Source organism: Bufo bufo, chromosome 9 (genome assembly GCF_905171765.1).
Source record: "Bufo bufo chromosome 9, aBufBuf1.1, whole genome shotgun sequence".
Lineage (NCBI taxonomy): Eukaryota > Metazoa > Chordata > Amphibia > Anura > Bufonidae > Bufo > Bufo bufo.
Genome location: NC_053397.1, coordinates 139,925,582 through 139,952,212, shown reverse-complemented (window position 1 = coordinate 139,952,212; position 26,631 = coordinate 139,925,582). Strand labels below are relative to the sequence as shown.

The 26,631-nt window shown below is 46.5% G+C and overlaps 1 protein-coding gene across 2 annotated transcripts in view; it reads left to right on the top strand.

The window, feature by feature from the left end:
- EP300 (E1A binding protein p300) overlaps positions 1–26,631 on the top strand; it is a 256,187-nt gene that overhangs the window by 36,969 nt on the left and 192,587 nt on the right. For both annotated transcript variants that reach the window (XM_040408432.1, XM_040408434.1), the window contains exons 4-6: positions 9,394–9,679; positions 16,635–16,748; positions 16,833–17,081. In XM_040408432.1, the coding sequence (XP_040264366.1) occupies positions 9,394–9,679; positions 16,635–16,748; positions 16,833–17,081 (649 nt within the window). The remainder of the gene's footprint in view (positions 1–9,393; positions 9,680–16,634; positions 16,749–16,832; positions 17,082–26,631) is intronic.

Below are 26,631 nucleotides of genomic sequence, written 5' to 3'. Positions count from 1 at the left end.
AGTAGAAATTCGCTTGCAGACTTTGTGTAAGGAAAGGTAAATCTCTTCAAGACTCAGACAAAGCTGTTTTCATGTTGAGTTCTCCTGAGCACTGCCCTGCTCCTGCCCAGTCTCTTCACTTTTATTACTTAGTCACAAAAGCGTGTAACAATAGAAAAACAGGCAGGCCCGTCACCCAACCACTTTCTTCATGTAACAAACATACAGGAAGTGATGATATACAGGAAGTGATGATACAGGAAGATGAGAAACCACCATCATTTAAAATAACATAGCCAACTAACAAAACACATCTATACAATAATCTCCCATTACCACTGGAGAGAACTTTATCCAGCCTTGGTCAGTGATCAATGCCAAATAAAGTTACTATGATCCTCATGCATGTTTATTTCGAGGCCGAAGTCATTATCTCCAGCGGCTGATCATGCGCACTAGAGACAACAAACGCACGTTCCTTTCATATAGTGTTCTCTAAACAAATGCATCCATGTCTTGCGCGGGGGCCCTAGCCGGCGTGCATACATTCGCCAAGAAAACACTGCTCTGCTGAATACATCAGTCTCCCCCGGCCGACAGCCCAGTGCATAGCACAGGGCTCGACAAATCCCAGGCGCCAGGTCGCCATGGCGACCAGGAATTTAGTCCTGACGCTTGGGTATTTGTCAGCCCGTTTTCAAAGGTGCCCGGGCGATGGGTGCGGAGCTGGCGTTCTGTCCGGAGGCAGCACCGTTTGAAACAGCTCCGTCACAGCACACAATAGCAGAGACGCTGGCAGCAGGGAGGGGAGGGACTCGGGAGGAGTGTAATCTGATCCTAGAGTAGAAGCCCCTCCCCGCCCACCAACCAATCAGAGCTGAGGCAAGGCAAGCACTAGCAGCTCTGAGTCCGAGTCACTGACACAAGTACAGGGAGTCTAAGTAAGAAAGAATCGAATGAGTCTCAGGTTAAAAGAATCTAAAGATCCGACTCAGTTAGAGACTCATTCGATTCTTTGAGTTAAAAGAACAGTCAGTCAGACTCTAGAACTGAGGCTGTCGGCTGATGCTTTTGCAGCAGTGATAAGATTAAGGGACAGGAGCAGAGAGATGAGAAGTGACAGATGACACAGTTTAGATTACAGGTTAAATTAACCCTTTAGGATCAAATTCGCTTCTCAAGGAGATCTATATGTTAAAGGCATCCCTTCTTCGGTCTCATTCAGTAGCTATAGAACTAAGGCTACTTTCACACTCTGGCAGGCTGTTCACCCTGTCGGATCCGTCCTTCCGTTGTTTCGCCGGACCGCAGCTCTGTCCCCATTGACTATAATGGGGGCGGAGCTCCGGCGGTGCATGGTGAAAGGCCGCCGGACTAAAAGTATTGCATGTCCAACTTTTTAGTCCGGCGGCCTCTCACCGCGAACTGCCATGCTGCGCCGGAGCTCCACCCCCGTCCCCATTATAGTCAATAGGGTCCGGGGACGGAGCGGCGGTATATGTAACATGGTCTACAGCATTATTGGGGGGGTTCTATGGAGAAGTGGGGGGGGGGGGGGGGGGGGGGCTTTATGACGCGGCTCCGCCTGGCTCCTAACTTTTTTAGCTGGCTCCTAGATTCCAAGGAAATTTGTCAAGCCCTGGCATAGCATATTGGATCATTCGCCGACGGAGAACTCTGCGCCCGGCAGCTGTGTCTCCACATACACGGGAAGATATCCACTCCAATGGTTTACTCTGACACTGAGAGACATGATGACAATACACAATATATTAAAAACACATCCTAATAAAATTTCCACAACATTTGTGAGAATCGTGAGAACTTGAGCTCATTCTCCCTGGCTAAGAGCGGGCGCTATGATTGGATGTGTTCACAGCCAGGGAGAAGATAACCACTCCCAGGGAAAATACAAGTCTCCGCCTAGTATAACCGAGTCGCCTCATTATAATATAAGGCACAAAAATATACAGGGCCAACAGCGGACGAACGGAGGGTTCTGTAGAAGAAGAAAAAAAAGGTGCCATGGCATTAGTGAGGGCCGCCCAATAGGGTAGGATAATAATTAGACTAGAGCTAGCCTGATGAAAGGTCCTCTTTAAGGAAGTTACGTGTCATGAACTGGCTTGGTGGGTATATAATGTGTGCGATAGGCTGTCTGCACACATTTCCCTTATTGTCATGGGTAGATGAGGCGATTTATCAGTTGCAAAAAGGGATGCTTGTTGGCTCTCGGACCAAGGGTGTCTATTTCTGAAACTGCGCAGGTTGTGAACTCTTTGCATGCTGTTGTGGTGAAATTGTACTGGACAAATGGCACCATAATGAATAAACGACGTGGAAACTGCCATTTGATGTGATATGAAAGTGTAAGGGATTGCCAACACTACAGTGGAGGAGCTCCCTGCCAAAATGAACCAAAGGGCTGCAGAGGTGTCTAATACAGTTTAGTGAACTCTATTGCGTATGGAACTCCAAAACAGATGGATGGTCACCTCAGCTAACTAAGTTGAATTGGCAGAAAAGGCTTCAATTTTGCTTCAGTATCACAATTGGACTTCCATTGATTGGCAAAGGTTTGCATTCTCTGATGTCACATTTTGTTTCATCTAACGGATGGACTTTGGCATGTCAGGCAAGAAATATCAGAGAACGAACATTCTGCAACCATTGCTGGAACAGCACAAGCTGGTGGTGACAATGTTATGGTCTTGTGGCATTCTCTCGGCCCACTGATCCCACAACCTGCTGTCCTGCCAATCTGCTATTACCTTTGTAGTACCCTTCATTATGTCATGTACAAAGCTGGTTACTGCAGTGCTGCTCTGACTGAAGTGAATGGGGGCAGCTCTACAGTTACCAGAACTGTCCTCTTTACAATCGATAGGGCTGGTGGGTAGTTCCGGTGCTACAAGGTAAAGTTGATCAGCAAGGCATTCGTGGGCTGTCCTTTTTTTTTTTTTCTTTTTTAACATTGCAGAAAGACATACTTTTCTCGCCCAGTTTCCTTGGGGGACACAGCAGACCTTGGGTATAGCTCATCTCCATAGGAGGCGTGACACTAAGTGAAAGCTGTTAGGCCCCTCCTCCACAGCTATACCCTCAGCCTGGAGAGAGAGACTGCCAGTTTTTGCTTAGTGTCCAAGGAGGCAAGACACTCCCTGCTCTGCAGGGCTGGTTTCTCCTTGTTTAAATTTTAGATTTTTACTTTTTTCTTTTCTTTTTGTTCCAGATCTTAAGGGATAACAGAGACGCACTAGACCTCTCTGTTCTCCCGGGGTTGAGCTGCGCCAGTGCCGGTCACCCGCACTGCTGCCTCCCCCACAGAAGACAAGGTGGATCAGGGCAGCCCAGCTCCCCTACATCCCGCCAGCGCAAGGGTCGCCCGCACGCCAAGTCCCTCTTCCAGCGTCCTGCCACTACGGTGCCAGTAGCTGAAGGGGCGACCCTGCTGCAATGGACCGAGGGTGAAGACGGCTGTGGTAAGAGAGAGGCTTCTCCAGCCCTACGTCCCCCCCCCCCCCCCCCCCCCCCCCCCCCCCCCCCCTGGTCTCCTGCGTGCCTGACCCCCATACTGGGCCTCTAGTCCCCTGCTGGATCTATGCTGGCCCCTGGGGGGCCGCAATCTCCTTCTGCCCCCCCCCCCCCCCCCCCTGCCTGGCTCCCATAGACATGCAGCCAGTGGCTGTCTCCACAGCCAGCTACAGAAGCGGCAACATAGTTTATTTCTCTATCAGCACAGGCACCCGGTCTCTGGGTCCCCCCCTACATCTCCTACCGGAGTGTTGCTCCAGGCCTGAGGCTCCTGACGGCTGTGGAGTAAGGCCTCGCCTCCGGCCGACATTGGTATTCCGGTGCGGCCGGGCGCCGCAAAAATCTTAGCCCAGGCTCCGCGGCCTGCTAGGCCGCCATTCCGGGTCCCTGACTTTTCCGGCCGGCGGGTTGGGCTCCCGCGGCCGGCAAGCCGCCATTCTGGGCCCCTGACTCGGCCGGCGGGGTGGGCTCCCGCGGCCGGCAAGCCGCCATTCTGGGCCCCTGACTCTTCCGGCCGGCGGGGTGGGCTCCCGCGGCCGGCTTTGGACTTGACTTCTAGGCCCAGCAGGCACCGGCCGACCGTCGGTGCCGGTCGGTGGGGCTCCGCAAATTTTGGCCCAGGCTTCGCGGCCTGCTGGGCCGCAATTCCGACCGGCCCGTGGGGTGGGCACCCGTGGCCGGTTTGATGCGCCACTCCGCCTCAGGTCCCGGCGGTACATACCGGGCGCCGCAAATTTAGACCCCGGCTTCACGGCCTACTAGGCCGCAAAATTCCGGCCTCTCGTGGAGGGGGCGGGAACTTCTCCAGGCGCAAATTTTTCCCGCCGGGAGGTTCCTCCGCCCCCAGGGGATCGCAGCGCCGCCCTCCAGGCCGGATCCGTGTTAACCCTTTGGGTACAGGCCGGATCCCAATGGGCCTGTATGGCTGGCCCCCCTTTTTCCTGACTATCTGTGCCCCTATATGGTGGCCCCCTTTAGCCTCAGAGAGGCTGTGTTTTTAATTAAAAAAAAGAAAAGAAATAATAATAAATATATATATTAATAATAATAATAATAATAATAATAATAATTTTCTTTTGGACTGCGCAGGACGCTGCAGCCTCATCAGTAGTGCTGCATGCCCTCTTTCCACAGGCGGCATAGTGTTGCGCTCCCAACCTTCGTCGCTGCTAGGGTATTTCCCCTTTTAGGCGGTTTTCCTGCCCTCTTCCAGGATACGGCGCTGGCCAAGTGCATGCGGCCCTTCCGTAGGCAGCATTCATCATCTCTCCAGTTATGGTGCCTGCCATGTGATACTGCACTCTCCCTGGCTGCCGGCTGGCCATGTGCATGACCCCCTTTTTAGGCGGAATACTGCGCCTTCACCGGATACGGTGCTGGCCATGTGCACGACCCCCTTCCATAGGCGGAATGCTGCACTCTCTATGGATTTGCTGCCGGCCATGTGCACGACCCCCTTTTCTAGGCGGAACGCTGCACTCTCGCTGGATTCACTGCCGGCCATGTGCGTGACCCCCTTCCATGGGCGGAACGCAGCGCTCTCACTGGATTCGCTGTCGGCCATGCGCGTGACCCCCTTCCATGGGCGGAACGCAGCGCTCTCACTGGATTAGTTGCCGATCATGTGCATGACCCCCCTTTTTAGGCGGAATACTGCACTCTCACCGGATACGGTACTGGCTATGTGCACGACCCCCTTCCATAGGCGGAACGCTGCACTCTAATCTGATGGGCTATGATGTACTTATGTACTATGTTACTATGCTGCACTCTCACTGGTTTCGCTGCCAGCCATAGGCATGACTCAGGCAGCATACATACATCCCTCTGTCTGTGGTTGTTTTCTCGCAGGTACGTTACTGGCCATGTGCATGTACCCCATACATGGCGGGGTGCTTGCACTCTCGCTGGATCCGCTGTCTGCCATATGCATGACCCCTCTTCCGTGGGCGGTGTACGCACTCTCGCTGGATTCGCTGCCTGCCATGGGCATGCCTTCCTTCCTCAGGTGACATACACACATTCTCACTGACTGTGTTTGTCTCTCACCAGTACGTTGCTGGCCATGTGTATGACCCCCATACATGGCGGGTGCACGCACTCTCCCTGGATGAGATGCTGGCCATGTGCATTACCCCCCCTTTTTTCTGGGCGGCATGCTACACTCTCACCGGATTCCTTGCTGGCCATGAGCATGGCCCTCTAACATGGGTGGAACGCTTGCACTCCCATTGGATACGGTGCTGGCCTTGTGCGTGACCACCCCACAGTCCATGGGCAGAATTTGGCACGCTCATGAGATTCACGGCTGTCCTTGTATGGCTGTGCTGGACTTGTACATGTCCCCCTTCATTGGCAGAGTAGTTGCACTCTCGCTAAGTCAGTGTTGGGTGTATTATTGCACACTCACTTAATGCTAGGATAACCCTGTGCATGTTCCCCTTTCACTAGGTGGACCTCCTGCGTTCCTGCTGGATTATAGGGTATGTCCTGCTTCTCTGAAGTAGGTACGGCCTTAGACATCACTCCCTTTTGGGACCGGCCTTTGCACTCTTGCCGACTGCAGTTTGTCAGATACAATTTCCCCCCTTTCGGGACGGACTGCTTGCGTTCCATCGCATGCTATACTAGGCTTGTGCATAACTCCCTTGCAGGTTGCACTTTGCAATTACGTACATGCTGTGGCACTCTGTGGCGAGCACCCTTTTTCGCTGAATTAACCTTTTTGCAGTGAGCGGACGTTCTTGTGCGTTGTTTGGGCCGTGTATGCCTTCTCCTCCTGTAGGTGGGTTGGCCTTCTCACTGCTTACGGGCTGCTCGTACGTATGCCTCATCTGCTTCCTGCGGCATACTTTTGTTTTCTTGGGATACGATACTTGCCGCAAGCCTTGCACCCGTCTCTAAGGAGTTCATTCTGTCCACCTGACCCGGGCGGGCTCTACTTGCTCTATGCTGCACGGAGCTGGGTGGTACTCATTCATTTAGTTGGCCCTTCATCCCAGGGAGTGTTCGTGGTTCCTAGATGCGTGCCCCTTCGTCCTTCCGCGGTATTGCTTCCCTGCGCTAGTGGTCACATGGTCGAGAGTGCTGTTGTCTGGAGCGGCCCTCGAATTCTTCGTTGGCTCTGGCAGGACCGCGGTTCCCTTGCCTGCTCAAATTTCCTCCTCTTCGGATGTAGTGTGGTATGAGTCCTTCCTCTTGGCGCCTCTACGCTTCAGTCTGATCTGCTACCAGGTGCGGGCCGCTTTTCTCGGGAAGGTCACCCAAATTCTCTTGGGTGCTCGATTACCCAGGTCGGAGGACCTCCACCTTGGGTTCTTCAGGGTATTCTCCTTCTGCGAGGCGGTGAACCGGGCATCTCACAGTGTAGCAGGGTTCTGCTTTTGAGCTGTCCTATGGCTTCCCTGTTGCCCACTCCTCCGTTCTGTTGGAGGGTGTTATGCCGGCCTCTGTCTCGACTACCTTATCTCGCTGGCTCTGTTTGGCTCCCGCTCGGTACAGATCACTCCGATGTGGCTTCTGTCCCGCCAGACTTCAGAGGCTGTTCCTTCACTGTCCTCCCCTCTGGGGAGGACATGGTTGTTCATGTGGATGGTTCCGGTGTTCCTTTTGGCCTCGTACTGTCTCCCTTGTTCACACTGGCTGTATTAGCTGTGCCTATTTACCGAGTCTACCGCGTTCTGTCCTCCGGCTGAGTGCAGATTGCGTGGTCCATTCTAAGACTATGGTCCTGCTGTAGACTTACCTTCTCGGTAACTTGGGGGGACTACCTTTCGGTCCAGATTGTCCTTTGATCTCCCACACCGGGACTGTAGAACATGGCTACATCAGCATGGACTTTAGCCTGTCTTGTCCTGGCATCTGGCGGATACTGGGCGGACCCTTTGATTCCGTTCCGTCTGTCCTTCTGCTCCCCCACTCGGGTGGATACGGACAACGTTGCTCGGGGGCCGACAGGACCAGTTTTGTCGACTTCTGCCCGTGTTACTGGTCTGCACCTGATCACATTGGGTTTTCGCCCACTTGCCTGGCGACTCCAGCGGGTTCGCTATTGTCCGCTCCTGGCTGTATTTTCGTCCAGGATCTTGTCTTAAGACTTATGTTTTTTTTGTCTGGGGTTCTGTGGGAAGCTGTGCATTCCCCCACTCTGACTTTTTCTCTCCCCATGGTTCTGTCTTTTCTTCCAGTCCGGCCTGGACCTGGGACTGGGATTCCTTTACTTGAGGTGTCAAGTGTCAGCGCTGTTCTTCCTCTTCCAGCGTTCCCCCGGCCCTCTGGGCCTGTCAAGACCTTCTTACTCGAAATGGCTCTTGGGTTCCTCTGTACTGTCCTTCGGTACCGCCCTGGAACTACATACTGAGCTCTCGGCGCTCCAATCTTTCCTTGGAGCCGTTACAGAAGTTCTCTCTACCCCGCCTGTCCTGTACGGTTGTGTTTCCGTATCAGTCGTGTCTCTGACGGGTGCCTGAATGGCCCCTTTTTTGTTCTGAGCCTTCTGTCTTTTCCCAGGACAGGGCTGTTTCTACATCCCGTTCCTTCCTTCTGAAGGGGGTGTTGCCTTTCGCTTCAACACTTCACCGATTTGGACGTTGTTTGGGCCTTGCCGGTTTTACTTGGAGATCTCCGACTCTTGTCGACGTTCGGTCTCTTGGGTTTCCTGGAGGTCCGCGCTTAGAGTTGACGGACTCCAGGGTGGTTTTCCTCCACTTTATCAGATTGGCTATTGCTGAGGTTACCGCACTGAGGGCAGGATTCTGCCTTTGCTGTCACCGTTCATTTCACCAGAGCGGTCGGTGCCTCCTGGGCCGGAGGCATTGGGCTTCGGCCATGCATTTGAGCAAGGCGGCCACAGGTCTTCCTTGCACGCTTTACAGAGTTCTACAGGGTGCATACTCTGGCTTCGGCGTATGCTGCCTTGGTCCGCCTGGGTCTGCAGGCGGCGGTTCCTTGATGCCTTCGGGTGCTTCGCCTTGGAGCTGTGGTCCCTCCCCTTTTGGACTGCTTTTGAACATCCCAAGGTCTTCTGTGTCCCCCAAGGAAACTGGGCGAGAAAACGAGATTTTTGTATAACTTACCAGTAAAATCTCTTTCTCGCTCTTTCCTTGGGGGACACAGCACCCACCCATTCATTGTTTTTCTCTACACGGTTTCAGAGTTTGTGTTACCCGTTGGGTAGTTGGCTTGTTGGTTCCTTGTTGGACTTTGCCTTTTCTCACTGCTTGGACACGCAACTGGCAGTCTCTCTCTCCAGGCTGAGGGTATAGCTGTGGAGGAGGGGCTTAACAGCTTTCACTTAGTGTCACGCCTCCTATGGAGATGAGCTATACCCAAGGTCTGCTGTGTCCCCCAAGGAAAGAGCGAGAAAGAGATTTTACTGGTAAGTTATACAAAAATCTCGTTTTTTCCATTGATTAGCTGTATAAGGGCTTGTTGTGATGCTTAGTGCATCAAGGGCTTATAAAGTGGTGTTCCTGCTAATCAAACATTGTTGGCAGCAGGGCCAAAGGAGCCTTAAAAGCATACGAGATTACACTCCTCCACCTATCACCCACCACCACCTCCTGCCTGTCTCGACTGGCTTAGGTGGATCACCACTTTCGCACAGATGTCGAAGACTGCAGGATTTTCTGCAAGTTCTTGAAGAAACTGACAATACCAGAGGCATATGTATCTCCAGTTTACATATATCAGGTATGTCCAGATTTAGTGCTGCTTTATTATGTTTATTGGAATGCATTAAAGAATGTCATGTTAGCTGCTTTAAGCTGTACAATGTAGTGGGTTGAAATGCAGAAAAATATAAGTTGTGGTATGAGAAAGCAAATGTGTGCAACAAAAATTAATGTAACATTTAATATCATGCCCTATCTTTCATTTTAGGGTCAACAGCAATCTGCTCAAGTACCACAAGCCAACCTTGTTCAAGCATCCCCTCAAGGCATGGGCACTGGTGCACCACAGGGGATTGGCTCAGGAGCCCCAACAGCGGATCCTGAGAAGCGAAAGCTGATACAGCAACAGCTGGTTCTTCTATTGCATGCCCACAAGTGCCAGAGAAGAGAACAAGCCAATGGTGAGGTGCGACAATGCAATTTGCCTCATTGCCGCACCATGAAGAATGTCCTGAATCACATGACCCATTGCCAGGCTGGAAAATCATGCCAAGGTGACTGATTGTTTGGAGCTATCTATAACCTATAGTGTGTAAGGATCGAATGTCTAATGTTTAATAGGAAAACCGTGAGGCAATTTTTATGATTGCATTTTATTCATTTGTGCTAAATTATATCAATTGGCCTTAACCACTTCACATCCAGTCCATTTCCTAACCAGGCCTTATTGACATATCTCACTTTGTGGTAATAGCTTTGGAACGCTTTTACTTATCCAAGCCATTGAGATTTGTTTTCTCATGACACATTGTACTTCATGATAGTCATCAATTTGAATCAATATATTTCACCTTTTTTATTTATGGAAAAAATACCAAATTTACCCAAAATTTTGAATAATTCGCAATTTTCTAAATTTCAATTTCTCTGCTCTTAAAACAAAGTGCTACCTCATAAAATATTTATTACTTAACATTCCCCATATCTGCTTTATGTTGGCATCATTTTGGAAATGTTTTTTTTTTTTTTTTTTTTTTGGATGTTAGAAGGCTTAGAATTTTAGAAGCAATTCTTAAAAGTTGTAAGAAAATTGCAAAAACCCACTTTTTATGGACCAGTTTAGGTCTGAAGTCACTTTGTGGGGCTTAGATAGTGGATACCCCCATAAGTGACCCCGTTGTAGAAACTACACCCCTCAAGTTACTTAAAACAGATTTTTGCAAACTTTAACCCTTTAGGTGTACCACAAGAATTAAAGGAAAATGGAGATCACATTTTTAAATTTCACTTTTTTGGCAGATTTTCCATTTTAATCCTTTTTTTTTTTTCTCGTGCAAGGCATTGGGGGACACAGCACCATGGGTATATGTCCAACTACCACTAGGAGGCGACACTAGACATAAAAAGTGGCTCCTCCCCGTTGGGCTATGCCCTCTCCACAGGCACTAGGCGGCGGCTGGGTTGATTGTTCCCCTTGTAGGTTCCAATAGCCTTGTGGACCTTTTGGGATTCGTGTCTATCTTCCCATCCTCCCATGTCAAGTATCTGGTATTGAGTGGTTTAGTGCTACGGTTTGCATTTCCAACTTATGGTTTCCTTCGGGAGGGACTTCCTCCTGTTGGTAGAACCTTCCTTCTCTTGGGAGTACTCTCCTTCTCCTCCCATATCTCTGTCCAGTGTGTCCCTGCTGAGATTTCCTGGGCCTGCTTCTGTTTCCCTGATACTTAATTTCGCCAGAGTTTCTCCGGTCTAGCGCTTCTTAGTGACATTTTGTTTTCAGAGACTTGTTCCTCGTCTCCTGATTTTGGGATGCAGGTCTTATCTTTTCTTTTTTCCTGGCCTTTACTTACTACCCCCTCCCTTCCAAGGGTTGGCGGTTTCCCTTAGCGCCTTTGGGGTTTTCACCTTTCAATAGGGTGCTTAACTTAACCTGCTCAGGACCGCCGTACGCAGGATTCCGTCCTGGCGGCGGCCCTGCTCTTCTGGGTGGACGCATATACGCGTCCTCTCGCGATAGCCGAGATTTCCTGTGAACGCGCGCACACAGGCGCACGCGTTCACAGGATCGGAAGGTAAGCGAGTGGATCTTCAGCCTGCCAGCGGCGATCGTACGCTGGCAGGCTGGAGATGCGTTTTTTTTTTTTTAACCCCTAACAGGTATATTAGACGCTGTTTTGATAACTGCGTCTAATATACCTGCTACCTGGTCCTCTGGTGGTCCCTTTTGTTTGGATCGACCACCAGAGGACACAGGCAGCTCAGTAAAGTAGCACCAAACACCACTACACTACACTACACCCCCCCTGTCACTTATTAACCCCTTATGAACCACTGATCACCCCATATAGACTCCCTGATCACCCCCCTGTCATTGATCACCCCCCTGTAAGGCTGCATTCAGATATCCGTATGATTTTTACGGATCCACTGATACATGGATCGGATCCGCAAAACACATACGGACATCTGAATGGAGCCTTATAGGGGGGTGATCAATGACGGGGGTGATCACCCCATATAGACTCCCTGATCACCCCCCTGTCATTGATCACATCCCTGTAAGGCTGCATTCAGATGTCCGTATGATTTTTACAGATCCACTGATACATGGATCGGATCCGCAAAACACATTTGGACATCTGAATGGAGCCTTATAGGGGGGTGATCACCCCATATAGACTTCCTGATCACCCCCCTGTCATTGATCACCCCCCCTGTAAGGCTGCATTCAGACATTTTTTTTGGCCCAAGTTAGCGGAAATTATTATTTTTTTTCTTACAAAGTCTCATATTCCACTAACTTGTGTCAAAAAATAAAATCTCACATGAACTCACCATACCCCTCACGGAATCCAAATGCGTAAATTTTTTTTAGACATTTATATTCCAGACTTCTTCTCACGCTTTAGGGCCCCTAGAATGCCAGGGCAGTATAAATACCCCACATGTGACCCCATTTCGGAAAGACACCCGAAGGTATTCTGTGAGGGGCATATGGAGTCCATGAAAGATTGAAATTTTTGTCCCAAGTTAGCGGAAAGGGAGACTTTGTGAGAAAAAAAAAAATCTATATATAAATTTCCGCTAACTTGTGCCAAAAAAAAAATTTCTATGAACTCGCCATGCCCCTCATTGAATACCTTGGGGTATCTTCTTTCCAAAATGGGGTCACATGTGGGGTATTTATACTGCACTGGCATTCTAGGGGCCCTAAAGCGTGAGAAGAAGTCTGGGATCCAAATGTCTAAAAATGCCCTCATAAAAGGAATGTGGGCCCCTTTGCGCATCTAGGCTGCAAAAAAGTGTCACACATATCGCCGTACTCAGGAGAAGTTGGGCAGATAAATATCTTGGTCAAATGCCAACTTTGTATAAAAAATGGGAAAAGTTGTCTTTTGCCGAGATATTTCTCTCACCCAACATGAGTATATGTAAAAAGACACCCTAAAACACATTGCCCAACTTCTCCTGAATACGGCGATACCACATGTGACACTTTTTTGCAGCCTAGGTGGGCAAAGGGGCCCACATTCCAAAGAGCACCTTTCGGATTTCACCGGCCATTTTTTACAGATTTTGATTTCAAACTACTTACCACACTTAGGGCCCCTAGAATCCCAGGGCAGTATAACTACCCCACAAGTGACCCCATTTTGGAAAGAAGACACCCAAGGTATTCGCTGATGGGCATAGTGAGTTCATAGAAGTTTTTTATTTTTTGTCACAAGTTAGTGGAATATGAGACTTTGTAAGAAAAAAAAAAAATCATCATTTTCCGCTAACTTGTGACAAAAAATAAAAAGTTCTATGAACTCACTATGCCCATCAGCGAATACCTTAGGGTCTACTTTCCGAAATGGGGTCATTTGTGGGGTGTTTATACTGTCTGGCCATTGTAGAACCTCAGGAAACATGACAGGTGCTCAGAAAGTCAGAGCTGCTTCAAAAAGCGGAAATTCACATTTTTGTACCATAGTTTGTAAACGCTAAAACTTTTACCCAAACAATTTTTTTTTACCCAAACATTTTTTTTTTTAATCAAAGACATGTAGAACAATAAATTTAGAGAAAAATTTATATATGGATGTCGTTTTTTTTTTTTTTGCAAAATTTTACAACTGAAAGAGAAAAATGAAATACCACCAAATGAAAGCTCTATTAGTGAGAAGAAAAGGAGGTAAAATTCATTTGGGTGGTAAGTTGCATGACCGAGCAATAAACGGTGAAAGTAGTGTAGGTCAGAAGTGTAAAAAGTGGCCTGGTCATTAAGGGTGTTTAAGCTAGGGGGGCTGAGGTGGTTAATCATCTGCTTTGCGGTGAGGGGAGACCTGCTCCCTTCACATGTGAGCCTTGCTATGGCTTCCCTCACTCGTTTGACCTTCAGTGATTCCATGTTTCCTTGCTCCCCTGGCCTGTCAAGGGTTGGCCACAGGGTGTTTGTGCTTTAGCCTGAGACAATTAGAATGTTGGGTAGCTCCAATACGTGGTGCTGTCCTACTTTCTCTCCAGCCTTTGGATGAGCTGGGTGTTCCCCTTTGCCGCCTTCTTGCATTTGGGACCTTCTCCCAGGCATTTGTCATGGGGTGCTGGCAGTCTTTGCTGTTGCTTCCTTGGGGTTTCTCCCTTGTTATGAGGCTTCTTGCCTATTCCGTGGATTTCTCCTGTTGGGTCACCTGGTTCTCCTGCACCTGTATGCCTAACCGGTGGCATGGCTGTTCATTTCCCACCCTCGGGGACTGCTTTGGGACGCCCTATGGTGCTGGGTCCCCCAATGCCATGCACGAGAAAATTAGATTTTTTGTACTCGCCGTAAAATCCTTTTCTCATAGTAGGCATTGGGGGACACAGATCCCACCCCATGGTTTTTTTTTACTTCTGCTTCTCCGGGCTGGTCTCTTGATCTTTCCCGGTACGGGAGTTGTTGGTTCCTTGCCTTCTCTCTGCTACTGCTTTTGGTACAAACTGATTAGCCTAGTGCATGTGGAGAGGGTATAGCCCAATGGGGAGGAGCCAACACTTATGTCTAGTGTTGCCCCCTAGTGGTAGTTGGACATATACCCATGGTGCTGTGTCCCCCAATGCCTACTACGAAAAAAGGATTTTACGGTGAGTACAAAAAATCTAATTTTCTTTAACACATCGAGGGTTAACAGCCAAACAAAACTCTATTTCTGTAAACCGCAGAATCAGGGTAATACACCCCACATGTGGTCGTAAACCGATGTAAGGGCGCAGAAGAAAAGGAGCGCCACATGGTTTTTGGAAGGCAGATTTTGCTGAACTGGTTTTTAGATGCCCATTTGAAGCTCCCCTGATACACCCTTACAGTAGAAACTCCCAAAAAGTGACCCCATTTTGGTAAACTAGGGGATAAGGTGCCAGTTTTATTGGTACTATATTTGAGTGTATATGATTTTTTGATCATTTATTTTTAACACTTTATGGGGCAAGGTGACAAATAAATTGGTTGTTTTAGCACAGTTTTTATTTTATTTTTACAGCGTTTACCTGAGGGGTTAGGTCATGTGACATTTTATATAGAGCAGATCGTTACGAACGTGGCGATACCTAATATGTATACTTTTTCTTATTTAAGTTTTACATAATAGCATTTTTGAAACAAAAAAATTATGTTTTAATGTGTCCATGTTCTGAGAGCTATAGTTTATTTTTTTGTGATTTTCTTATGTAGGGGCTCATTTTTTTGAGGTGACTGTTTTATTGGGACCATTTTGTGAGACATACACCTTTTTGATCACTTGGTGTTGCACTTTGTGATGTAAGGTGACCAAAAATGGCATTTTTTTTTTTTTTAGTTTTTATATTTATGGTATTTATCGGACTGGGTATGATCATTTTTTTTTTTTTTTTTTTAGATATATAGAGATAGATAGATATAGAGCTGACCGTCACGGACGCTGCAATACCAAATGTGTTTTTTTTTTTTCTATTTTTTAATTATTTTTTATTCCTTACTTGGGGAACATTTGGCTGACAGTAGCCCCAGTTACAGGGGAAATACACCCACCAGAGAGGCTGTACAGCAGTATACTGCGCTATACAGCCTCAGTGCAGGGCTGATCGAGGTCTGCGAAAGACCCGAGAGCTCCTGCACTCACCCCGCTCCGGCAGTCACAGGACCGCCGGGCCGGAACAGGAAGCGCATAGCGCTTCCTGCTCTGTATACACAGTGCTCGGCGAGCGCTGTGTATACAGCGATTTAGAAGGCAGGGACACCTGGGCACTGTCCCTGCCTTCTCTCTGGGTTGCCCTGCTGTCACTGACAGCTGACAACACGATCTGCAGCTGCACGATTAGCTTGCAGCTGCGATCTCTGAATGAAAGTTCAGAAACGTACATTCGGAGAGAGAACCACCTCCCGGACGTTTATTGTCAACATGCGGACGGGAGATGGTAAATAAAATATAAATTGAGCTGTTGTGTCACAAAGGGTTAACGGTTTTCCTAACTGTGTGACTGGTACTTTCACTTATTTCTGGTCATCTAATAAACCTTATCTCTAAACTACTAAGAGTTCATAAACACTTATTTAAGCCACATTCTTATCAGTAAGATAAGAACTGAGCTATGAGTGTTTATAATGTCGGAGAGCAAAGATAAGGAGCTCATCAGCTCCCTGCCTGATGGAGCAGAGAGAAAATCCAGAGGCGGTTACTAGAGCATCACAGCTGTGTACAGAAAAAAGGACTCTATTTTTATTAAAGACCAATTGAAAAAAAAAGTTTTTTAGCTGAACATGACTACAATGCACTAATAAAAAAAATTGCCTCTAAAAGTTTACATGGCCTTTAAAGTGTACCTAACTTTCAACAGACTTTTCATTCATTAATAGTATATTGTATACACATGGGGAATAATACTTTCTGGCCTCTATATGACTCGATTTGTCATTTTCTAGCAGCTTTGAGCTGTGCATGCTGAATGTATAGTTTACTGTTCTTCTAGATCTGGTGGGTGGAGCTCTCTTCCTCTGCACACAAAGTACTACTGACCTGTATGGTAGTGAATAAAGTTTCTTTAGTTTCAGCAGTCTTGTTGTCTCTCCTGGGGTCCTGGCTCACTCCTCACCCTCCCCATTCCATATACTTGTATTAACATATATCGAATCTGATCCTTCAGTGGAGCTCATCCTTCTTGGACAGATTGAGCAGTAATCGGAGTGTTAGGCCTCAAGCTAATGAACAAACAATAGATCCTGGCTGTGTTCATATCACAACATAGAAATGAATGTTTGTGTGTAATACACAAAAAATGCTCATCAGACGTGCACTCAAACTACGGTCGTGTGCGTGAGGACTTGGTGAAGGAAGCATGAGAGAAGCCTGATGATAGAAGAGAGCATCTTTCTCCATCATTTAGTACAAAGTGTCTTTTTTATTTTTTTGTACTTGTAATTTATTGTAGAAAAAAAATGAAGCGGCAGTTACCCTTTATATACTTTATTTTAAGCTTTTACTTTTTCCTCACTCGTTCTGTTTTCTGTTTTAGTTGCACATTGCGCCTCTTCACGACAGATAATTTCTCACTGGAAGAACTGTACGAGGCATGACTGCCCAGTTTGTCTGCCTCTGAAGAATGCAGGAGACAAACGCAACCAACAATGTGTGTACAATGAAATTTTAAGTCTTTTTCAGCGTATTCTTTCACATCAGATTTAGTGAGCTATATATATTTTTTTCTTCTCAGCTTTACTTGGTAGTCCGCCAGTGTCACTGGGCACTGCTGGCACAGTGGGAACAGCTGGTAATGTGGGCCAGCCTCCTGCCTCATCAATTAATTCTGCAAACCAAATTGATCCAAGCTCCATAGAGCGGGCATATGCAGCCCTGGGGTTACCATATCAAAGCAACCAACTGCAAACACCATCCCAGACGCAAGTAAAGACTCCGCAATCTGGACAGTCTCCTCAAGGAATTCGTTCTTTGAACCCAATGAGTAAGACTATCTTAATTATTTTGTATAATAACATATTGTATACATGGGAGTCATTTATCATGTGGCTATAATGTTGGAAGTCAGTTTTGCTGACTTGAGTCTGTGTTGGCATACTTTGTGCTAGATTTATCCAGCTTCACATGTCTGTTCAATTTGGCCCATCTTTTAAAGTGGTTGGGGGGGGGGGGGGCGGTGTGGTGTGGTGTGCCGTGCCGGGAAACTGGTATAGGCTATAATTCGGCAAACTTTAGTTTAACCTTCGATACTTGAGTTTTTTTTCCCAGGTGCTTCCACAATGGCACAAGGAAACAACGCAGGAGCACATGATATAAAAGGCCTCCTTCCCTTACCTAATTCAGTCTTTGTTTCCTGTCCTCGGGATGCATAGGATCCTCTCCTGGAGTGCCAGGAATGTTTCTTTGTACCCAGCCTTGTTTCTTTCCCCACGCATTGTGGGAGGGCTGGACCAAGTAAGCCCTGCGTGCAGGCTTTCCCGGGCCCGCGATATTCGTAGGTAAGGGGAAATTGCGTGGGATTTGTCACAGGACATCACCAGACGAGGTTCTCCTTGCGCAAGAGAATCTTGCGATAATGCGGTCGACTTCCGGGTGGCGAGGAAATTTTATTGGCGTGAAGAGTATGCAGTGCTGTGTCTCACTCACTGCCTGGAGTCATGCTTGCCCTAGTAGATGCTGACGCTGCAAGAAAGCCTGAAGATCCCACTGCCTCTGCACTCAGCCCGGTAAGCCTCCTCCCCATTGGGACTTATATTTCTATCAGTTCTGAAATCACTTAATGTGTCCCTTCCAGTCTGCACAACAGCTCTTTGTTTAACCCTTTATATGGTGGCAGTGGTGTTTTTTTTTCCACCCTGGTGTAGGTGATGGTCTTAAACTTCCTGGCCCTACAATCCTTTTTATTTAATTCTCAGGACACATAGAACATGACACCTAAGCCAGCTGGGGGAGATTCGGGGCACAAAAAGTGCCATCTGCAGGAAATCCTTTTCATCTAAATGAGGAAAAAAAAAAAAAACTTATGCCCAAAGTGCACCGAGGAGGTGGTTACAGAGGAGTCTCCTTCCTTGATTCCATGAGAGCTATGATTAAGGAAGAAGTTAACGTGGTGGTGGACTCTAGAATTACACCACAATCCCCACGTCTCATAGATCCCTTACCTCTGAATTGGCGTTTGATCTGGATGAAGGAGAGCTAATATCTGATCCAGACTCTGCTTCGTCAGATGACAGTTCAGGTAGACCATTGTTTCTCCCGGAGGAAACAGATGGTCTTCTAAAGACCATTAGAGCCACTATGGACATTGAAGAGGTCAAAGCAACTCACTCCATTCAGGATCAAATGTTACAGGGACTGGGAGAAAGAGTCTTCCCCATCCATAACATAAAATCCCTGATATCCAAGGAGTGGAGGGATCCTGAAAGGAGAACGGCTGTGACAAATTCCTTTAAGAGGCAATATCCTTTTGAGGAGACAATCTAATCTGTGGGACAAAACGCCAACAATTGATGCCCCAGTTGCCCTCATCTCTAAAAAGACCTCTCTCCTGTTTGAGGATATGGGTCTCTTGCGAGATCCTATGGACAAAAAAAAAATCTAAGTTTTTATTAAAAAAGGCCTGGGAGATGAATATGGCTATGGTGCGCCCTAGTATCGCTTTTACCTGCACAGCTGGTCAGCTGCATTATCTAATGCGACTCGTAGAGCAATCTGGCTTCGTTCGTGGTCAGGTGACACAAGTTCTAAAAACCGCCTATGCTCGATCCCCTGTGAGGGGAGAGATTTTTTTTTTATTATCAAGATTAGATGATATTCTAGAGAAGACCTTGGATAAGAAGAGAGGATTTCTCCTTGAGTTATTTTCATCAAAGACAATCCTTTAAGAACCAGAAAAAACGAGGCTGGATCAGAAGAAAGAAGGATCAAGAAAGTGGCAGCCTTCTAGGGGCAGAGGGAGAGGATTCCTATTTAATCCTGAAAGCTCCTCCTGCTGCACACAAAGACTCCAGGGGCATGTGGAAGGCAGGTTAACACATTTCACTTCGGCCTGGGAGGAATAGGAGCCTCCCTGTGGGTGTTAACTACTCTGAGAGGGCTTAAAACTAGAATTTTTATCCCTTCCCCAGATCGATTTATAATAATCAAGAAGTTACCTCAAAAAGAGACAATCTTGTCTAGAATCAGAAATCTCTTCTCTGGTAGACAAAAAAGTACTCCATCCAGTCCCAGAAGATCAATACGGCAGGGGTTTCTATTCTCCGATATTTCTGGTACAAAAACCAAACGGATCCTTCTGTTTGATACATTTAAAATCCCTAAACAGATCCATCATCTACAAAAGATTCAAGATGGAAACTATAAAATCAACCATCAGTTTACTCCCTCAGAGCTGTTTCATAGTGACTATGGACCTCCAGGATGCTTACTATCATGTTCCGATGTCAGTCGTCATCCGGACTCTCCTCGGCCCGAAGAATATTTTCAAAGATAATGTCATAGGTCACAAAATATCTACACCTGAAAGATTGTGCCATATCTGGACGACTTCCTGATTGCACGATCCCACCTCCTAGTGCAGAAATGTTTTACCACCCTAGGGTGGATTATACATTTCAGGAAATAAGATCTATCCCCAGAACAAAAAAAGCTATTCCGGGGGAATTCTTCAATGAGAAATATCATGACCATCCTGGGCCTTCTGACGGCTGCAATCCTGTCAGTCAGATGGGCTGAAAGTCACACAAGGATCCTTCAGGCCTTCCTCTTATCCTCATGGGATGGAACAAATTCTGCCCTAGAAAAGCACGTGTTCATTCCCAATGCCGTAAAAGTCATTGATGTAGTGGAGAATGGAAAAGAACTTGCAGAGAGGGGTCTATTGGCGACAAGGAAAACAGATGATGATAACCACAGACGCCAGCAGTTCAGGATGGGGCGGTCATTCAGAAGGAAAGATAATTCAGGGCAGATGGGGGGGGGGGGGGGGGGGGGAGACATGTTACAGGCTTCCTCCGATCTAAAAGAACTCACCGCCATCTACAGTGTCTCTGGATATTTTCCTTTATTCAGAAAGGAATCTTATATCCTTAACTTCAGTCCATCTAAAGGGAAAGAACAATGTGATAGCCGATTTCCTCAGCAGATCTGCAAAAAATTGTGGAGCCCCGGATCTAAACCTATTTGCCCCAAGGGACAACAGGCAAACCAAGAGATTTTGCTCCCTCTCCCGACAAGACCAGCCTTTATGGGTAGACGCTCTATATCAACCATGGCTGAAGACTCTACTTTATGCTTTTCCTCCCTTCAGTTTGATTCCAAGAGCTCCAATGAAGGCGGAGGAGGAAGGGGCTCCTTGCTCCTTTTTGGCCGAGGAGGTCTTAGTTCCCCCTGTTGCTCAGGCTGTCTGCAGGAATATTCTGGACCTTTCCATCAATCCCGGACCTTCTCCATCAGAGTCCGATATTCCTTCCAAAGATAAACCAGCTCAACCTGACGGCCTAAAGGCTGAACGCCTTGCCTTGAAGGAAAAAGGACTGACTGCTGTCATTTCTACAATGTTGTTCTACAATGTAAGCCTATAACAACCAGAATTTATTTAAAGGGATCCCGTCACCTGGATTTTGCCTATAGAGCTGCGGACATGCACTGCTAGATCGCCACTAGCACGTCCGCAATATACATTCCCCATAGCTCTGTTCTTTTATTGTGTAAAAAAAATTAACTAAATGAAAAAAAATAAAATAATATATATATATATATATATATATATATATATATATATATATATATATATATATAATAAGGCAAGTAAGGCACCCAAGGGGCTGTTACTAACGTTTCTGGTGCCCTTCCACGCCCACTGTCAAGGAGTCCAGCACTTCCTGCATCCTCCGAATCTCCTCCTTGCTCCCCGAAGTCACAAAGTTAGAGCGCCGTAATCTTGCAGCTAGCGCATTCGCAGTTCGTACCCCGAGGCTGATGCCAGCACAGGGAAGGAACACTACAGGTCCTTCTCAAATAATTAGCATATTGTGATAAAGTTCATTTTCTGTAATGTACTGATAAACATTAGACTTTCATATATTTTAGATTCATTACACACAACTGAAGTAGTTCAAGCCTTTTCTTGTTTTAATATTGATGATTTTGGCATACAGCTCATGAAAACCCAAAATTCCTTTCTCAAAAAATTAGCATATCATGAAAAGGTTCTCTAAACGAGCTATTAACCTAATCATCTGAATCAACTAATTAACTCTAAACACCTGCAAAAGATTCCTGAGGCTTTTAAAAACTCCCAGCCTGGTTCATTACTCGAAACCACAATCATGGGTAAGACTGCCGACCTGACTGCTGTCCAGAAGGCCATCATTGACACCCTCAAGCAAGAGGGTAAGACACAGAGAAATTTCTGAACGAATAGGCTGTTCCCAGAGTGCTGTATCAAGGCACCTCAGTGGGAAGTCTATGGGAAGGAAAAAGTGTGGCAGAAAACGCTGCACAACGAGAAGAGGTGACCGGACCCTGAGGAAGATTGTGGAGAAGGACCGATTCCAGACCTTGGGGGACCTGCGGAAGCAGTGGACTGAGTCTGGAGGAAGACTGGGGAGAGGGAAATGCCAAAATGCCTGAAGTCCAGTGTCAAGAACCCACAGTCAGTGATGGTCTGGGGTGCCATGTCAGCTGCTGGTGTTGGTCCACTGTGTTTTATCAAGGGCAGGGTCAATGCAGCTAGCTATCAGGAGATTTTGGAGCACTTCATGCTTTCATCTGCTGAAAAGCTTTATGGAGATGAAGATTTCATTTTTCAGCACGACCTGGCACCTGCTCAGTGCCAAAACCACTGGTAAATGGTATTACTGTGCTCAATTGGCCTGCCAACTCTCCTGACCTGAACCCCATAGAGAATCTGTGGGATATTGAGAAGAGAAAGTTGAGAGACGCAAGACCCAACACTCTGGATGAGCTTAAGGCCGCTATCGAAGCATCCTGGGCCTCCATAACACCTCAGCAGTGCCACAGGCTGATTGCCTCCATGCCACGCCGCATTGAAGCAGTCATTTCTGCAAAAGGATTACCGACCAAGTATTGAGTGCATAACTGAACTTAATTATTTGAAGGTTGACTCTTTTTTTGTATTGAAAACACTTTTCTTTTATTGGTCGGATGAAATATGCTAATTTTTTGAGATGGGAATTTGGGGTTTTCATGAGCTGTATGCCAAAATCATCAATATTAAAACAAGAAAAGGCTTGAACTACTTCAGTTGTGTGTAATGAATCTAAAATATATGAAAGTCTAATGTTTATCAGTACATTACAGAAAATTACAGAATTTTTTGAGAAGGACCTGTATATGCCGGCACTGACATGCGGCGTACTTGCGCATGTGCGAGATTACAGCGCTTTAACTTTGACATCGGGGAGCATGGATGAGATTCAGAGGATGCGGGCGTGGCTGGGCAACAGAAATGTTGTAACAGCCCCTTGGGCACCTTACTTGCCTCATTTACAGTGCTGCCCATAATTATTCATACCCCAGGCAAATTTAGACTTAAAGGTACTTTTATTCAACCAGCAAGTAATTTTTTGACGGGAAATGACAGGTGTCTCCCAAAACATAATAAGACTATGTACAAGAGGCATTATTGTGGGAAAAAAACTCTCAGCTATTATTTACATTTGAGCAAAAAATAAAAGATGTTCCGCACTGTGGAAAATCTCAGAGGACGTGGTCGGAAGCCAAAAGTGACACCTGTGCTGGCCAGGAGGATAGTTAGAGAGGTGAAAAAGAATCCAAGGATCACCACCAAGGCCATTCTGGCGAATCTGGGCTCTGCTGGTGGCAATGTCTCAAGGCAGACAATCCAATGGACACTGCACACTGCTTGGTTCCACTTCTCCAGATAAGGCACACAAAAGCTTGCTTGACCTTTGCAAAAGCTCATCTGGACAAAGACTTCTGGTCTTCTGTGTTATGGTCAGATGAAACAAAAATTTAATTGTTTAGTCACAATGATGTTTACTTCATTTGGCGTAAAAAAGAAGCCTTCAACCCAAAGAACACCATCCCCACTGTCAAACATGGTGGTGGGATCCTAATGCTTTGGGGGTGTTTTTCAGCCAATGGACCAGGGAACCTAATCATAGTAAATGCCACATGAAAAAAGAGCAATACATGGGGCTTCTCAACGACAACATCAGGCAGTCTGCAGAGAAACTTGGCCTTGGGCACCAGTGGACATTTTAGCATGACAATGACCCAAAACACACAGCAAAAGTGGTGAAGAAATGGTTAGCAGACAACATCATTAACATTTTGGAGTGGCCCAGCCAGAGTCCAGACTTGAATCCACTTGAGAATCTGTGGAGGGAGCTAAAGATCAGGGTGATGGCAAGAAGACCCTCCAACCTGAAAGATTTGGAGCTCATTGCTAAAGGTGAATGGGCTAAAATACCTGTGGAGACACGCAAAATGCTGATCTGGAATTATAGGAAGCGTTTGATTGCTGTAATAGCCAATAAAGGCTTTTCTATTGATTATTGAGAAGGGTATGAATATTTCTGGACTGGACACTTTTTTTTTTTTTTTTTTTTCCCTCAAATGTAAATAAAAGCTGAGGAAATTTTATTTTATTTCCCTTCTCCAGACATTCCTCAGATTCTTAGTTTCTGCAGGCAGGTTTGGATAAAGGTCTCCTGCCTGCAACGCTTAAAGTACAGATTTCAGCTTTGAGTGCTTTTTTTAGATGAAAAACTGGCAGACTCCCCACTTTTCAAGTTTTTTTTTTTTTTTTTTTTTTTAAAGGGGCTATAAGAAGTTTGTCTACCTTCCGTTTTGTCATCCCACCCTGGGACCTAAACTTGGTCCTCTGTCCTGATGGAACCTCAGTTTGAACCAGTTGATCGGATTTCTTTAAAACTGCTCACCTACAAAACAGTTTTTCTTGTAGCAATAACTGCTAAAAGCATTGGAGAGATCCAGGCTTTATCCTACAAGCCTCCATATCTTATGGTCCTGGACGATTGCATAATCCCCAGGCACTCTTCCTTTCTTCCCAAGGTTGTCTCCAAGTTTTATTCTGATCAGGAGGTATCGTTACCTCCATTCTGTCAGTGCCCAACTACTGAAAGAGATTAAGGGCTGTTTCACACGAGTGGATGCCGTGCGTGGCATCCGCTCCGTGAAAGAGTGCCAAGACCCGATGCAGACTGCAGAGGCACGGAGCATTAACATGACTGATAATGCTCCGTGCCTCTCTGTGATCTCTTTACTACGAAATCACAGTTCTCACTGTGATTTCGTAGTAAAGAGATCACAGAGAGGCACGGAGCATTATCAGTCATGTTAATGCTCCGTGCCTCTGCAGTCTGCATCGGGTCTTGGCACTCTTTCACGGAGCGGATGCCACGCACGGCATCCACTCGTGTGAAACAGCCCTAAAAGTTCCACAACCTGGACGTTAGGAGGAGTGTGTCATCCTATCTGGACACCATAGGTAGCTTTAGACGGTCAGATCATCTTTCTCCAATATCTGGGTCCTAACAAGGGATAGGCGGCCAGCAAGTCATCCATGGCAAGATGGATCAGAGACATTATTGCTTCAGCTTATGTCCGAAATATCTTCATCCCCCTTCCGGAATAAGAGCTCACTCTACTTGAGCTGTGTCCTCCTCCTGGGCAGAGTCTGCTTCAGTTTTATTAGACCAGATCTGCAGGGCAGTCACGTGGGCAAGCCCTATAACTTTTTTCAGTCATTATAAGCTGGATATTCTCAAGAACAAAGAATTCTCAAGAATCCTTTCTGCTGTCGTCCCTCCCTAGAGCTGATTACTCTGTTAAAGGGTTTCTATCACTTCGTATGACATAATTAGCTGTCAGACACTAGCGATCTGCTAGTGTCTGCTCTGGCCAACCATCCTACTATAATCACTTGTGGGGCAGCGGTTTTGCTAAAAAACTAACTTTTATAAATATGCTAATGAGCCTCTAGGTGCTATGTGGGCGTCATTAGCACCTAGAGGCTCCGTCTACCTTCATACACAGCCGCCGCCCAGCGCGTCCCTCCAGCCCGCCCATGTCCTCCTCCGTGTGACGCAGCGGACGAGTTCTCGCGCATGCGCCGTGCGCGGCTGTATTCGGCGCATTTGAGATCTCAGCTCAGAGCGGTCAGACATTCAATGCACATGTGCCGAATACAGCCGCGCATGCGCATTGAATGTCTGACCGCTCCGAGCTGAGATCTCAAATGCGCCGAATACAGCCGCGCACGGCGCATGCGCGAGAACTCGTCCGCTGCGTCACACGGAGGAGGACATGGGCGGGCTTGAGGGACGCGCTGGGCGGCGGCTGTGTATGAAGGTAGACGGAGCCTCTAGGTGCTAATGACGCCCACATAGCACCTAGAGGCTCATTAGCATATTTATAAAAGTTAGTTTTTTAGCAAAACCGCTGCCCCACAAGTGATTATAGTAGGATGGTTGGCCAGAGCAGACACTAGCAGATTGCTAGTGTCTGACAGCTAATTATGTCATACGAAGTGATAGAAACCCTTTAATCCTCCTATAAGTGCCGTTGTGGTGGTGCCGAGGAAAAGGGTTAATTACTCTTACCGGTAATTGGTTTGTCCAATAGCCTCCACAATGGCACTGGATTTTTTTCCCTCCCTTTTTTCTTTTCTTTCTTTTGATGTAATTTGATGTTTAATAAAATATTTTTTTTTGTTTGTTCTTGCATCACTTCCGTTTCCTATTATTGACTGAATAGGTAAGGGGAGGAGGCCTTTTAAATCATGTGCTCCGGCTTGGTTTCCTGTCCTGGGAGTGGAGACACCCTTCTGTAAGTGCCATTGTAGAGGCTGTTGGAAAAACCAATTACCGGTAAGAGTAGTTAACCCTTTTGTTTTTAAGTTTTTCATTTTTCTTCCCTGTCTTCCTTAAGCCATAACTTTTTTTTTTCTTTTGTTTTTTCTGTTCACATATAGATATGAGGGCTTATTTTTTGCAAGACTAGTATTACTAAAATGCCACCATTTAATATGGCATACAATGTAGTGGGAAAAAATTCCAAATGGGGTGTTGTTGAAAACGAAATTTCACTATTTTATGGGTTTTGTCCCTACGACGTTCCCTTTGCGGCAGAACTGACCTGTGCCCTTCATTCTCTGGGTCCGTACAATTACAATGATACCACATATGAACAGATTTTTTTTTTTATATACACTTGTTTAGTGTAAAAAAAAAAATATGTAACTTTGAAAATTTTTTTTTTTTTTTTACATCACCATATTCTGACCCCCATAACTTTTTGTATAGTTATAGCTACTGAGCTGTGTTTGAGCTAATTTTTTTGGGGGACGATTTGTAGTTTTTATTGATACCGTTTTGGAGTGTGAGTTTTTGAACACATTTTATTACGTTTTTAGGGTATTTTTCATTCTACTGAAAAGGGGGTGATATAAACTTTTTTTTTAAAAATATTTTATATATTTTTCACTTTTTTTTTTTTGTGGTTTTGTAGCTCGTGTTTGAGGC